Source organism: Tupaia chinensis, unplaced genomic scaffold, assembly GCF_000334495.1.
Source record: "Tupaia chinensis unplaced genomic scaffold, TupChi_1.0 Scaffold000578_2, whole genome shotgun sequence".
Taxonomy (NCBI): domain Eukaryota; kingdom Metazoa; phylum Chordata; class Mammalia; order Scandentia; family Tupaiidae; genus Tupaia; species Tupaia belangeri.
In genome coordinates this window covers 1,437,978-1,452,253 of record NW_006160094.1, presented here as the reverse complement: position 1 = coordinate 1,452,253, position 14,276 = coordinate 1,437,978, and the positions used below count along the sequence as shown (strand labels likewise).

General features: G+C 39.6%; 1 protein-coding gene across 1 annotated transcript in view; it reads left to right on the top strand.

Annotated features, from left to right (window-relative positions):
* The first annotated feature begins 6 nt into the window (after positions 1–6).
* Positions 7–14,276, top strand: part of KIF5B (kinesin family member 5B) — a 57,652-nt gene continuing 43,382 nt past the window's right edge. The window contains exons 1-2 of the mRNA XM_006158280.3: positions 7–188; positions 9,913–10,000. Of these exons, the coding sequence (XP_006158342.1) occupies positions 63–188; positions 9,913–10,000 (214 nt within the window). The 5' untranslated portion in view covers positions 7–62. The remainder of the gene's footprint in view (positions 189–9,912; positions 10,001–14,276) is intronic.

The following is a 14,276-nucleotide window of genomic DNA, read 5'->3' as shown; positions in this document are numbered from 1 at the left end:
GTTTCCTGCGAGACTGAGCGGCGGGGAGTGGTTCGCGGCCTCCGGCCCCAGCTGCGAGGAAGATGGCGGACCCGGCCGAGTGCAACATCAAAGTGATGTGTCGCTTCAGACCGCTCAACGAGTCTGAGGTGAACCGCGGCGACAAGTACATCGCCAAGTTTCAGGGAGAAGACACGGTCATGATCGCGGTGAGTGTCCCCCGTCCCCACCCTGCGTCCTGCTCCTTCCCGGGACTTCGGGAAAGTCGGGGTGCAGAATGGAGACGGAGCAGTGGTTCCCCAACCTCCCCGCCTCCTCCCGGGTCTGCAGGTTCCGAGGACCCGGGGGAGGGAGACTGCACAACTCCCCCGGCGTTCCCGGGTCGACCGGATCCTGGTCCTCGGTGCCGGGCGACGGGAGGCGCCGGCTCTCAGCCTGGGACACTCCCCCACCTGGGGCGCTGGAGGAGCCGTCCGCGGAGCAAGTTAGTGCCCATCTGCCTCCTTGTGCGCGCTCGGTCCTCCCGTGCTGCTGCTGTGGGTGTTTTTGGACTGTACCCAACCCACTTACAAGTAAGATGAAGTGTGAAGTTCAGCTAGAAGCGTTGACCTGTGAGACCAGCCCTACCGTCCTTTGAATAGTAAAGATACTTCGTTTTACAGAAACACTTAACAGAGTACTAAACCGTATTGTTTTCCTTGGGGAGGGGAAAAACTACCGAACAACAACAAATAGACCTGAACCTCAGATGCGCTCTCACCCGCCTTTAAGAGTGATAAATTACTTTTCTTGTTAACAATTGCAAATGACAAGTTGCAAGCTGGAAAAAAGTCATTTTCTTTTGAAATCAGATTGATCAGTTTTGTTTGATCTTCTTGCAAATCTGTCCAATGCATATTGGGTTGGATAAACGCTCAGGATCAGATTCAACATCTTATAAATCATATTGAGGTTTATGGAGTAACAGTCACAAAAAGTTAACTGTATATGTATGTATCAAGTATGATAAAATTTAGCAAGCTTATAAAAAATGAAAATTAACCAGTATTAGATCCGTGTTTTCACATTTTGGTTATCCCCAAAATAATGAGATAGTGTGCCTTTGTGGTGTAAAGACTAGAGTTGGCTGGTCATTGTCCAGGAACTAAGAAAATGAACATTCTTTGGAGGTCTGCTCTCCGGTAGTGAAACATTTCTGAAAATATATTTCTGAAAATAGCGTTTCTGGTTCAAGGAGATTACAAATGGATAGTAAAATACTGCATACAGAACAATGAACTGTGACTAAAAATTAAATTCACTTTTGTTGGTAATACCATGTGGTAGAACTTTTTTCTTACATTGTTAGGATTTAATTTTAATATGTTAATTTTCCCTCTAATAGCATTTTATATTTAGCTTATTGTTTGGGATGTTTAATTTGAAATAGGGCAGAAAGGTCACAGGCTATAGAACTTTTGATTACTGAAAGATTGACATGTAAGACAGAACTAAAATTCATTAGGGTTTTAATGTGAGTTTCCAAAGTTCAGCTCTCGAAAATGAATGCTTTAGCTCTTGATAGACTTTTGACAAACAAGTCATTAGATTACTAACTGCCAGCTACTATTGTTTGAAGACTGTTAGGCTAGTTCTTTGTTAACAAGTCTGCAAGAAAAACTCTTGTTACAAATGACATCACAGCAAGGCAGGGAAGTTAAGCACAGTAATGTTTTTTTTTTGGCGAGGTTTCTGCTATAGGGTGCGTGCACTCTCCAGACAGAAACAGACAGAAGGTGAGAAATCACCCCCCAGGGGGGATGGCCACACTGCAATCCTTTCCCCTCCATTCTCCTCTAGGGATCTTGGGCACACACGCACATGCGCCCGGCGTGAGTTTTAAGCCACCAGATCCGGAACTCCAACCGCAGTGGACTACATGGGAGTCCATCGACACAGCCATTACGCCAACTGCTGGTCCCAGTAATTCTTTTTATTTAGGATGGTACATTTTACATGGAATCAGGATGTTTGCAAGACTTGACTAGTTATTAAACTTAAGGCTACTAGTTCCTGAATTTTTTTGTATGATTATTCAGCTTTAGCAGTGGTTGACATACCAATGCTATTTTTCCTTTTAGACCTATATGAATAAGAATGTCTTATCTCTCCAGATTTTATATAGATCTATAAGTACCAGTAAGATTCTTTTTTGTCAGAATGCTAAAATTTAGAATTCACAAAGTGTATTAAGATTAGGTTTAGAAGACATCCTTTAGGTGGGGCCCAACTAGCATATAATATGAAGAAAGAGTTAAAAGAAAATAAGTAAACATGGGAAACATTTATTCTACAATGTGTCCTTTGCCAAAAGAGTTATTTTTAAATTCTTTCAAAATTTATTTAGTAATATAAATACATTTGAATGACAATATTAGAATTAAAGGGTATGTGATTTGTTTATGAAACATTAATGGTTAAGTACTAAGCTAGTACTTAGTTGAAGTTTCAAAAAAAACCTTTTTTTTTTGTTAAAGTGTAAGTGAAAGTCCTTACTAACTGAGTGACAGTTCTCATTATTTTCAGGAACTAATTTCTTTAATGTGGTAACTACATTAATTATGCTGAGGTTTCATATTTTTGTCTAACATTTTATATTTAAGAATTTTGGTTTTTTAAAGAGTAATTGGAAATTTATAAAAGCAGTTGGGAGGAGCAGAATTAGAAAATCTTCAGGTAAAATGATCTCATGGTTTGTTTTGTTCACTTTGATTCACAGTACTTTAGGAGAGAATTGCTGCACAGCAGCATTGAAAATTAAATAATTTTAAACTTGATTTAAGAACACTTTATACACCACTATCTTCTAGTTAAATCAAAATTTAAAGAATAAGTATAATGGTGTAATTGAATTACAAGCATCATCTGCTCATGGAGAAAAATAAAATGAAGGATTCTGATAAGTTTAACTTTTAATGCTTTACCCCAACTTTTTTCCTGTTACTCCTGTAATGGTTGATTTAGATAATATGACCCAATAACAGGCAAGTCTTTTTATTTTCTAGTGTTTCTCTGTGCGGTGTACAGCCTTTAATAAAGATTTATTTGTAACTAAGTACTTGATGAAATGCTATAACTATCACATTGAATGAAATAAGTGAATTATTCTATGAAAATCTTTACACGATACAAGTATAAGCTGTTTGCTTTAGAGGACTTGTTATCTGCAAAGCTAGGAGGACAAGGAAAACTATTTCAATGTGCTTGTTGAAAACTGAGAGGAAGAAATCAATGGAAGGAATTACTTTGTATCATGAAAGTAGAACATGCTCATTTGCATTATTAAGTATTTTTGCTAATCATCATTTCTTATACTGTAGAGGCTGCCAGAACCCAAAACTGGCTGTTGTTCATTGAAATTAGAAGAGAGTAAGACTAATTAGATCCTCTTGCTCAGTTCCTTGCCTAAAGCAAAAACACAATTCCCCTTTTCAAGTGAAAGATGTTTTGGTGTTTGAACCTTCTTGATTACTAAAAAGTGAAAATTTAAAGAGAAGTGAGAGCCCGTATTGCTTGAGGGGGCTTCAGAAAGTTCACAGAAAAAAGAATTAAAGTGTGAGTTTGTTTTGGTGCACATATTTTTTTTGAAATCCATGAATGTTTTTTCATAATAGGCATTTTCTGTGAACTTTTGAAGAACTCTCATGTAACTTTCCTCTCAGGGCTGTTAGTCAACATCAGTTTCTAACTTGGGAGTATCTAATATAATACAGTCCTGTGTGATCTGAAAAGATAACTATACAGAATTCTGGAGAAAGGCATATCCCTGCCAGATGAGTGTCCTTCATAACCAAATTTGGTGTTCAGCTTGGTTTGTACAGATTCAAACAGGAATTGCTTCACTTAAGAAATGTAAGGTGTGGTTGCAGTTCAGATAAACTTATTCCCATTTGGTTTGTCCCCTTGAAGCCTAAGTGAGAAAGGAATGCATCTAATGACTAGGAGTTTAAAAATTGAAATCTGAGACTTTGATTATCTTTGACTATACATAGGATTAAAGAGTACATAATGTTCATTTTAAGGCTCAGAATCAGGTGTTTAAAATAGATGCCAAGATGCCAAGTTTTTCTTTATTTGAAAGATAGGATGTGTCGTCATCTTTTTTTTTCTAATTATTTTAATAATTATTGAATCATTATTATTTTTTTTAACTTGACCAGAGTGAAACAGAGAGATGGGGGAAGTGAGACAGCAAGCCACCAGGTCCGAGACTCGAATTGTGGTCAGCCATATGGGAGCCCAGAGCCTCTAACCACCAAACCACCTGCTGGTCCAATTTTTTCTTTTTAAGAGAGATTTTTGCTATAGGGGGCATGTACTCCCTGGGGGGGTGGGGGTGGGGATGGCCATGCTGCAATTCCTTCTCCATTCTCCTCTCTAAATTTTGGGCACACATGCACATGTGGCCAGCGTGAGTTTTAAGCCGCCAGGTACGGGACTGGAACTGTGGGCGACTACGTGGGAGTTCAGCAATGTAACCACTACACACCATCTGCCTGTCCCTGAGATATATCTTCATTATAGAACATCAAAAGTAATTTTTATGTTTCATAAAGCCTTGCTTTTTTATCTCAGGAAGCCAGCCAGGGTCAGTTAGTAACTTTATGGCTAGATAGTCAAAACATTTGCCTTACTGAATAAAATACAGTTTAGTTTTAGGATCAAAATAAATCTATTTTGTCAACTTAATGCTAAGCATTTACATTAATTTTTTTTATAATAGTGATATAACTTCTAAAAAATCTTATTTTGTCTTTGAATGTTGCCCATTAATCTTTGCCATTCATAATATTTTAGTTAAATTGTCTTCGTTTGCATATTTGCTGTGAGATGATTCTAGAGTAAAGGGCTGCATAAAGTACTTTAAAGGCAGGCTTTACTATCACCCATTATTTTTATCCTATCTCTATGTATATAGTTTAGGTCATTATTTTTTATTGATGTAAAAATTGAGATATGACTTAAAGCTTAGTATTATTTGTACTTTACTTTTTAGAGAGATTTTTGCTATAGAGTGCTTGCACTTGCCAGAGAGAAGAAGAGAGACAGAAAGCAAGAAATCACCCCCTGAGGGGGATAGCACACTGCAGTCCTTTCTCTAGTCTCCACTCAGGATCTTGGGCATGCACACACATGTACCAGCGTGATTTTTAAGCCACCAGATCCGGGACCCAAACCGCAGTCGAGTAGGTGGGAGTCCAGCAACATAACCATTGTGCCATCTACTGGTCCCTATTTGCACTTTATATAAATATTTATTTTAATATTTGATTTACTTTAGATACATTCATCTTCATACTTTTATCTATTTCGTACTGATTAACTTGTTTTCAAGCAAAATTAAAATTACTATTGATTTTTTCCCCTTATTTTTATATCTCTGTTATTAAGTATATATTTAGACTGGTCACAATCTCCTCTTTACCAGATGAAGAATTCCTTAAGGCCAGATTCTGTCTTCTATTTCAATTTAATTAACATTTCTCGATTGCCTATGTTGGCTGCTAGTATTCAGGCTCATACCTTAGCTCCACCCTGCCTTATCCTATATTTTTCCTCAAACCCTATAGTCTGTACTAATCATCATTTCTAAAATTGTGTTGTGCGATGCGACCGTATCCGATACCTTGGTTGCTAAGTAGATGTTCACTGGACAAATGAAGAGGGAACATTACTTTCTTTTTGCATCCAAAAATTTGTATTAGCATGGCATATCTGTGGGTAGTAATTTTGATTATATTTGTTTTGGGAATTGTTCCCTTTGACTATATCTTGTGTAATCAGTAAAGTAGCAGATTGCCCTTTATTAGCCAGACCTGTAGAATTCAATGTTAACATCTCAGTAGCAAAAGGGCACTTTCATGTATGTCATAGCTAAAGAATAATCAGACATTGATGCTCATTTAAATTGACACCAAAATGAGGTCATTTTAGGAATAGTTTGAACCGCAGAGTTTAGAAAACAGCTTAAGTGAATAAGAAGCTATTGTACTCAACAATAAAAAGTCTGGACATAGTGCTTTACTACTACTACCTAAGGATCCTGGTTCTGTTAGCTCTGTCATCATTAGCTGCTAACTTTTCATCATCATCAGTTGTCATGTTTACAAGATGGCTGTTACAACTCCAGACATTCATTCTAGGAAGGAGAAAGGACAGTTTGCTGAAATGGTCCCTTTGTTACGGAAGCAGCACTGATTCTCAGAGACCGCCCAGCAGACTACCTCTTCATACTATCCAGAACTGGTCATTTGACCACGAGTTGCAAGGAGACTAGGCTAGCAACCATTTGTCTATCCAGCCTCTCATATGGGGGGTAGCAAGAGAAGGGAATCAGGACTGGCTTTGGATAGTTCTTTTGGAATATTCATTCTTACTGGTACTCCAAGATTTGGAGAAGGGAATTGTGGAGTATAGTTTCTAACAAGTGCATCTTTTTCTGCTAAGACCTAGGAAATGTTCTATAACATTAAGAGGTTCCCCCCTCCCCCATTATTGTTTTGTATTTTAGGACCTTGATTCTTTCCTTTCCTTTAGAAGAAACTAGAGGACAAAATACTTGGCAATACCCAGAACCTTCTTACCACTCTCTCATCTTTAGATTTCACTGTCCTAGATTATTACATTGTTCCTGACAGCATTTAAATTTGCTTAGATCTTGCCCCTTGGCTTATTGTCAAAGGGCATGGATACATAGAGGAGAGAGAAGGAGAAAGCACCCCATTCCCTCAGTGGGGAGTAGTCACCCTGTAATCCTTCTCCATTTTCTCATCTCATCAGGATTTAGGGCATGCACACTCATGCACCATCTGTGTATTTTAAACTGCCAGGACTGGGATTTGAACCACAGTTAGCCATGTGGTATGTGGCTTCCTTAACCACCATACTATGTGGCTCGCCTAGGTCTTGCCCATCTTTAAAAGGAAAAAAAAAATTCTTCCTTAGCCAAATTTTGTGCTTTGTTTGATTAGCTCCCATTCTTTTTTCAACCCATTGTGGTCTGACCTATGCCACTGGATACTTTTGTTTTGTCTTGACATAACAGCTATATTTGGCATAATTGTGTGTTTTTTAAAAATTCTTTCCTTAACTTGCACTTAACTGTGTTCTGATTCTTTTTTTTTTACTTTTTTTTTTTTTGAGAGTTTTTTTGCGATAGGGCACTTGCGCTTGCCAGACAGAGACAGAGAGATAGAAAGCGAGAAATCACCCCCCAGGGGGGATGGCCACGCTGCAGTCCCTTCTCCATTCTCCTCTCGGGATCTTGGGCACGCACGCACACGCGCCCGGTGTGAGTTTAAGACACCAGGTCCAGGACTCAAACTGCAGTCTGCTATGTGGGAGTCCAGCGACATAGCCATTATGCTAACTGCTGGTCCCTGTGTTCTGATTCTTTTCATTCTTTGTTCTGGCTCCTTAGACAGTATCACCAGTTCTCTAGAGTGATCCATGATGGCTCTAAGATCCTATGTCAACATTTGCATTTGATTTTGCTCCTTGTTCTTCAAACTTCACAAGTTCTTGGGTATCTTGAATACTGTGAACTTCTTTCTGCCTTAGGATCTTTAAGCCTTCTATTCCAAATGTCTACACTGGTTTGTCACACTAAACTCTTCTCCCCCTCGTGACTGATATTGAAGAGAGTGACAGTGAGTTAGTCACTACTTATTTTTCATAGTTTCTTTAGTACCTTCTCCAAGAGTGTGTTCCTGACATTCTTCTGTTCTCTCCTAAACTCAGGTTCTCTGCTTGTGTGCTCTTGTAGCATCTCATAACACTCAATTATGGCAGTCAGAATTGTAGTCACCTAGTTACTTGTTTAATGTCCCCTGCACTATTGCTGAAGCTCCACTAAAGCAGAGAGTAAATGTCTTGGATATAATTCTAACGTGGCATCTTGGATTTTGTAAATATGACTTAAATTAGAGAATAATTGGAAAAATTATTACAGTGAACTGAAAGGCTGAGGTGACCCTGTAGCCTAGTGACTGACCCTAGTCGAATCCTGGCCCTGGTGGCTTGAAAACAAGCACACTGGGCACTGGATGTGCCCTCAAAATCCCAGCAGAATGGAGAAATGGAGAACGGGTTGCGGTGTGACTATACCCCATTGGACAGTGCCAAACCTTTTCTGTATTTTTCTGGTGAGTGCATATGCCCTATTGCAGTTGGGGGCGGGGAGTAAACTGAAAACTGAATAGAGTAGTGGAAAGAGGTCTAAATTGAAGTCACCTCCAATAGAGTCTTGGTACCACAGTCTACCCCTAGTCAACCCACCCACATCACACAGCACACTTTGCATACCTTGTGTACTTGTAAAACACATGTTTGAGAAACATGCTACGTGTATGTGCATGCATGCCCAAAATCACAAGAGGAGAATGGAAGAGAAGAGATTGTGACTTACCATACCTCCTAGGGGTTGCTTTCTCACTGTCTCTCCATTCCTCTCTCTCTAGTGAGCACACACACCATACAGCAAAATTAAAAGAAAAAGCATTTACTCAGCAATATTTGAGTGGTTACCATAGTTACGCTAATTATAATTACTCTGGTAAGTCCTGGGAATACAGCAAAGACTAAAACAGACATTCTTGTTTTCATGTAGTTTATAGTTTATTTATACATGCTGACCTTTGAGGTCCATTCCACACAAAAGATACAGTGACATAAAGTGGTGCATACTAGCTATAGTCTTTGGAAGGTTAAGTAAATAATGGTATCAGGACCAGCAGATGCTGTAATGCTTAGGTCAGTAGATTCACTTGTAGTCCACCGAGGTTTGAGTCTTGGGCCCAGCGACTTAAAATTCATGCCAGGCGCATGTACGTCTGTGCCCAAAATCCTGAGAGGAGAATGGAGGAGAAGGGATTGCAGCATCACCATCTCCCCAGAGGGTGATTTCTCCCTTTTTGTCTCTCTGGCATGTGCACATACCCTAAAGCAAAAACCTCTCTCTCTTTTTATTTTTTTTTAATAGACCACAAATTAGTTTATTTTTAACACCCATCATGCCATGAATTCATAGGGAATAGGTTCCAGTAGCTCGGGCTCTTTTCCATTGGTTCTCACAAAGTGTGCTTCACTGGGTGGAACAGGCTGGCACTTTAGTTGAACCCAGGTACCTTTCTCTTTGGCTTCTTTGTTTTTGTGGTTATTTTCCTTCACAAGTTTTAAGAAGCTATCTCTGCGCTTAGAATGCTTAATATGCTCAATATACATATTAATTCTCTAGGCAAGAATTTTGCCCTTGTTTGTTCACAACAATGCCAACAGCATTCTGGGTAACATTGCAGACTTCCAGTTTTGCCATGGTAACATTTGTGGAGCATTCCTTTTTGAACAGTACCCATTCCCTTAATGTTACAATATCACCTTTCTTATAGATTCCCATATATGTTGCTAAAGGAACAACTCCAACTCCATATTTTCTTTTTTTGGAGAAAGGTTTTTTCCTATAGGGCACATGCGCTCACCAGAAAGACAGAGAGACAGAAAGCGAGTAATCACCCCCGCCCCAGGGGGGATGGACGCACATGCACCCATCATGAGTTTAAGCCACCAGGTCCGGGACTTGAACTGCGGTCTACTACATGGGAGTCCAGCGACATAACCATTATGCTAACTGCTGGTCCCACAACTCCATGTTTTCTAAAAGGCCTAGAGAACACATATCAGGTGCCTCTTCTCTTTCCTTTTGTGTTCATCATTTTGGTTAATTACTGGGAGATGGCAGTTTCGGGCAAAAAGTGCAAAAGTCTCTCTTAAATAGAACGTGTGTGTATGTGTGTAAAGTATAAAAACTACACATGTATAAAATAGTATCTTTCAGAGAGTTTAGAAATGTGTAATTTGTATAGTTAAAACTCTTTTTTTTTTTTTTTTTTTTTTCAGTCCAAGCCACCTGCTTTTGATCGGGTGTTCCAGTCAAGCACATCTCAAGAACAAGTGTATAATGACTGTGCAAAGAAGATTGTTAAAGGTAAATATACTTATCCTTCTCAGCCAGCTCTGTGGCCTAATGGAACTAGATCCAATGTTGCTCACTGTGGTTTGAATTCTGGCCCTAGCCATTTGAAAAACATAGCAGGCATGTGTGCTCAAATCCGAATAGAGTAGAGAAATGGAGGAGAAGGAATTGTGACATGACCATGTCCCATTGGAATGCTTTTTCCCTTTCCTGTCTCTGTCCCTGTCTTTTCTCTCTCTTTCTTTCTTTCTTTCTTTCTTTTTTCCTTTTTTTAGAGAGGTTTTTGCCCTAGGGGACGTGTCCTCGCCAGAAAGACAGAGACAGACAGACAGAAAGAGAGAAATCACCCCCCCCCCCGGGGGGGGATGGCCATGCCGCAATCCCTTCTCCTCCATTCTTCTCTCGGGATCTCGGGCATGCACATCCACATGCCCGGCGTGAGTTTAAGCTGCTGGGTCTGGGACTCAAACTGTGGTCGACTACGTGGGAGTCCAGCGACATAGCCACTATGCTAACTGCTGCTCCCTGTCCCTGTCTCTTAATGAAATATCTATGTTTAATCCCTGTCTCTGGCATTGAAATATCTATGTTTAATCAGCTGAATTGTTCCAGCAATAAGTAAAATTTTGCATGTGGTGGTTCCCACTTACTCAATGTTCTTTTTCATTTTGATGCCACTTTCTGCTAAGTGAATTGCAAAATGAAATTGTTTAAATAATAAAAAGGTCAGATACAATTACTAAATACACTGTTGCTCAAATTCATGATCTAATTATATACAGTACTTAGTGATGGGTGTTACAAGAATTCTGCTACATACTTGTTGTTGAAAGAATCATTACAATTAGATAGTCCCAGAATAGTTTCCAAGGTAGGAACTCTAAGAATAGAACAATATCAAAATGAAAATGCAATGGCTAGACAAGTTTCTGAAAAGTTATGGAAAATAGCAGTCTGTGATTTTTCATTCCATTGTTATTCCTTCCCCAAAGACTGAGCTTATAAATCAGCAGACCTTGAAGAATTTAAAGAGAGTTGCCAAGAGTGAGAAAAGTATGTCATTCCAGACAGTACTGTGAATTTATACTAAGATAATTTTCAACTTTCTGTTTTATTTTCTATAATTATTTTATTTAACTTTATTTATTTTAATTTGCCCGAGAGGGACAGAAAGAGAGAGAAAGTGAGAAAGCAAGCCACCAGGTCTGGGACACAAACTGCAGTCAGCCATGTGGGAGTCCAGCACCCTCTTAACCACCACAACCACCTCCCGGCCCCATCAGCTTTCTGTTTTCTAAAATCATAGAACTCTATAGCTGAGAGGATGCTAAGTGATTATCTGGAGTAGAAATCCCTTTTATCAAAAGGATCTTACAGTTAAATGGTCATTAATTTATGATATCTCTTATTCCTTTTTTTGGCATTTAGTTGCTAAAACGTTCTTAGTTTGAGGCAAAATCTATCTTGTGGCGTTCATCAGATTAGAGTGGATGAGATTCAGTATAAAAGTGGATGGATGGGGGCCAACAGGTGATATGTGATTAAGGCACTGAACTCCCACATGACCATTTGTGGTTCATGTCCCGGACCTGGCAGCTCACTTTCTCTTTCCGTCTCTCTGGCCAATTAATTAATTAATTAATTAATAAAAATTGAATAGAGAATTCTTTTTTTTTTTTCCGAAGTAGATGGATGGGGCTAGCAGGAGTTATGGTGGCAAAGTCACTGTTCTCCAACATGATCAACCACAGTTTAAGTCCCAAACCTGTCAACTTGAAACTCATACCAGGCGTGTGTGTGTGTGCATGCCTAAAATCCCAGGAGGAGAAGGGACTGCAACATGGCCATCCCCTCCAGTGGGTGATTGCTCACTTCCCCTCTCACTTTCTCTGTCCCTCTCCAGCAAATGCATGTTCCCTATAGCAGAAATCTTAAAAAAAAGTTTTTTAGAAAGTGGGTGGATTAGGATTAAATAGGAGCACAGACCATTCATCCTAGTAATGGGAGAGAATAGTAATGGGAGAGAATGGAGTTTATAGATAGAAGCAGGTTTGTAGATGTGATGGAAGAAAATATATTCTCATATTAATTTCATGTCTGTGATACAGGGAATGAAGTAATCACAAATAGTGAGGAAGAGGAAGGTTTTAGGAAGAGGTTAAGAAATGGATAATTAGGGGAATGCAGCAGTATTGCTGGGCAGTAGTAAGGGCCTACTCAAGGTTATCTGCTCAGAGTTGGGTTTGCTCATTTGGGGGTTTGCCATGTGAGTACAAAATAGGGACATGGATGCTGAAATCTTCATATAGTGGGGGAGAATTTACTTTTGTTTCTGTAAGTGACTGCAACACAGAGGAGCAGGCAGTGTCATCTTATGTTGTAAGTAGTAGCATTCTAATGGATTTGTCCATCATAGTGTGCAGTAATACTACAGTCTTTGGTTATGATATACTTTAGTCATCACTACAGTTTAATAAGATCACATAAACTTTTTAAGTAGTAAAGGAACCCATGGGCAAATTAAATGTGTAGAGCTAAGAAAACAAATAGGGCCAGTCTCATGGCCAGTGGTTAAGAAACTTGAAACCCACATGACTGAAGGTGCAGTCTGAGTCCCAGCCCTGCTGGCATGTGTGTGTGTTTGTGTCCAGAATTCTTATGGGATGGAGAAATGGAGAAGGGACTGCAGCATGACTAGGCCCCACTGGGAGATGTTTTCTCTTTCTGGTGAGCACATGTACCCTCTGGCTTATAAACATACATGCATGTATGAATGAATAAACACAGCTCTTTTCCACATCTGCTCTGCAGCAGCATCACATCCATGCAGTCACCATGTGCCCATTGCACACTTGTATGTTGGAGTGAGGGCCTTTAAAGCACAGATTCCGGGCTAGCTCTGTTCCAAAAGGACTGTTCTACTCAAGCTGAATCCCACATCATCATAGTTAATAAATCTATTATGATGCAAAGACACTGATGTTTGAAAAATATTCTAACTCATTTTAAAGGATGTTAAGTGGGTTTTTGTCCATTGTCTTGGTTTATTCTTTCTTTATGTTTAACTTTATATTTATTATTATTTTAAATTTGCTATAGGGCATATGCGCTCATCAGAGAGATAGGGAAAGTGCAAAAGGAAGCCTCCGGGTTTGTGATTGGAACTGCCGTTAGCCACGTGGGAATCCAGTGCCCCAACCATCGCATGACCTGGTGGCCCCAGTTTAATCTCCCAAAAAATGAATATGTTTGTTGAAATGGATTAAACCATCCTGTTTGGGTACTCAACAAACTTCAGGACCTTTACCTGTACAGTTGTTTAGCTCTTGGTTTGTCAATATACCCTCAAGAATATGATGGAAACACTTGGATTTTTTTTTTTTTTAATGGAATCATGGTGCATGATTTCAGTTATTTCCTGGAGTAACAGTTGAATGACCTTATGAAAACAGGAAGAAGTTAAATCAACTATGGTTTTTTCTTAGGGAAATTTTGGTATTCAGTTGATCCTTGAACAGTGCTGGGCTTGAGGTGCCAGCCCACAACATATAACCTAGTTTTTTTAAGTTTTATTTCTTTTTCTTTTTCTTTTTTAAGTTTTATTTCTTTCAGTCAGTCTTTCTTGATTTTTGTCATAGAGTCCAGGTGCTCACTGAGAGGGATAGAGAGAGGGAGAGTGAAAAATCAGTGCCTAGGGATATGGCCACACTGCATTCCTTTCTCCTCTATTCTTCTCTCAGGATTTTGTGTATACACAAACAGGCCCAGAGTGATTTTCAGGGCACCAGGTCCAGGACTCAAACAATGGTCAACCATGTGGGAGTTCAATGCCTTAACCAACACACCACCTGCTGGCTCCAAAAGTTTTATTTTGGGCTAGCCAGATGACTTGCTCATTAAGGTGGCTGGCTGGATCCCACATTGCTGATTATGTAGTTTGAGTCTCTAACCCAGCAGCTTGAAAAAAAACACTGGGTATGTGCCCAGAATCCCAAGAGGAGAATGAAAGAGAAGGGATTATAGTGTGATCATGCCCCCTGGGGGTGCCTTATTACTTTCCCTCTCCCTCTCTCTCTGTCTCTCCGTGGTGGATCCAAATAGAATCAAAAGGTCCAAGGAACAAGGTTGAATCCTCCCTCTGCTTGAACTGAGATCCGTCTTCTACTGCACTTGCATAGCACTCCCGGTAGGCAGGCCTTAAGGCTTGGTTGGGAAGTGTACCACTGGCTTTTTTTTTTTTTTTTTTTTTTTTTTTTTTTTTTTGTGGGGTTTTTTTTTATGGTGGTGG